This window comes from Ischnura elegans, chromosome 3 (assembly GCF_921293095.1).
Source record: "Ischnura elegans chromosome 3, ioIscEleg1.1, whole genome shotgun sequence".
NCBI lineage: Eukaryota > Metazoa > Arthropoda > Insecta > Odonata > Coenagrionidae > Ischnura > Ischnura elegans.
In genome coordinates, this window is record NC_060248.1 from 126,148,256 (window position 1) to 126,150,249 (window position 1,994).

At 44.7% G+C, this 1,994-nt stretch overlaps 1 protein-coding gene across 1 annotated transcript; it reads right to left on the reverse strand.

Moving 5' to 3' along the window:
* Positions 1–887: 887 nt before the first annotated feature.
* LOC124155279 lies at positions 888–1,676 on the reverse strand. Its single transcript, XM_046528998.1, has one exon. The coding sequence runs from the start codon at positions 1,674–1,676 to the stop codon at positions 888–890; it is 789 nt and encodes a 262-aa protein (XP_046384954.1).
* Between the last annotated feature and the right edge of the window lie 318 nt (positions 1,677–1,994).

Here is a 1,994-nt window from a genome sequence, read left to right on the forward strand (position 1 = left end):
TGTCCTTCTTCCATGTGCAAGTTCCATCTTCTCCCTGAACTTCCGGAACTCTCCCAGGGCCTCGCTCTTGTTTCTCAAGGGAATCGCTATTACAAACCTCGAACCCTCATCAATGAAGGTAATGACGAATTTCCTACGTCCAAGCGATTCTGGCATAATTGGTCCCATGATATCACTGGATATGGTGGAGTATTTCTGGGGCATGTTTATCTTCATTTCTGGGGAATGGCTTCCTCCTCATCTTTCCTACAACACAAGACTCACAAAAGGTATCGTCACTAGTTTTCATCTTAACGTCAGGTAGCACCTTTAATTTTCTCATAGTTTCAAAGTTGGGCATGTTGGGGGTGTCCGAGTCGACGATGCCAAGTCGCCTGCGACACTGTGGAGGCTTTCTTGGTGTTCACTCGATATTCTTCTTTCAGATCAGTCACAGAAACACCACCTTCTGTAGTGACGAAATATAGTCTCCCCACCCTGAATGCCTGGAACAGGAGAGTCTCTCCTTTTAACACCTTGTTCACTCCATCCTTAGATCTAAATTCATAGCCCTTCTCTTCTATCTGCCCCTGCGACAAAAGATTATCTTGTAATTCAGGAACGTACAAGACATCTGATATAATGACGTCCTTGCCAACACACTCCGTTGAAATTCTGATTGTAATCTTCCCTATACCAGCAATTTTTAATGGAGTCCCATCACTAATCTCTACTTCTCCTTTGTAATATTTTAATTCAATGAAAAGGCTCTTCTTGCCTGTCATGTGGTCTGAAGCACCTCCGTCTAAGATCCAAACTCCACTCTCACCTGGCACGAATTTCCTGGTATACAGCACTACATGCTCCCTTGTGACGACACTTGCTTTGCACGTTGTTTCAGATTGCCCTTAGTCACCTTCTTTCTTCCTTTTGTCATCTGAATCTTTTACCTTGGGGCATGCGTTAGCCATATGACCTTCCTGGCCACAGGCATAGCAGAAGTATCTGTGCTGCTTACGTTTGGAGAATCTTCCACGACTCGAGTTACCACTAGTGCACTTCTTGTCTTGATTCTTCGTAGTCTTCAGAGCTTGGTGCTGGCTTTCTCCCCTTATATTCACTTCTGTCTCTTGCTCTAAAAGCACTTGCTTTATTATGCCCACTTGCATTTTGCTGGGTTGGGTCACTAAAGTCTTCACTGTGATTTCATACTCAGGTGGCAATCCAGAAAGACATAGGTACGCTAACTGCCTGTCCGTTACATCTAGGTTGTTTAATCTCAGCATTCTATTTAGATTCACTATGGTGTGGAAATACTCTTGCATGGACATGCCACCTTTAATTATAGAGGTTAGTTCCTTCAACTTGAGCATCGCCCCATACTCGGTATTTTGATGACACTGTTTCTCCAATTCGGCCCAAGCCTCACTTGCTTGTTCGTAGTCCAGGATATCATTCATGAGGTCCTTGCCTGTTGATCTCATGATAAGGGAGAGCGCCGTCAAGTTCTGCTTCCTCCGCCTCCTGATTTCCGCCGCAGATGGCTCGTAAACAGGAGGATCGTCGTATCCAATTATAGCTTTGTAGCGCTCCAAACGAAGCATTTCGGTCTTGACCGTCACTTTCCATGCTGGATAATTGTCCCTAGTCAGCTTGGGAATAGTGAAGGTATTTGCGTCTTCTCTCAAGTCCGCCATCTTGAACGCGTTTTGAATCTGCCGGCCGGCTCCACTTAAACACACGAAAATCTGCAAGTTACTCCCAAAACTCCACCAATCCACTGCTCAAATCGTTCCTGGACCCATAACCTGTTGATTTCTAAACAGCTCCTCCTGCCTCGGGAAGGTAATACAGGGATTGTTCGGGAATAACTTAATGAACGACGCGACACAACGTGACTTCGTGTGAAAGGCCAAAAACAGATTGATTTTATTTCCGATAGAGGGTAGAGCAGTACACATAAGAAAAGACAATAGGGAGACGAAAAAAACTTAGGCGGCTTTTGTCAACTTAAT

Coding starts and splice junctions, on each gene's coding strand:
- LOC124155279 (XM_046528998.1), bottom strand. CDS start 1,676: ATGGCGGACTTGAGAGAAGACGCAAATACCTTCACTATTCCCAAGCTG.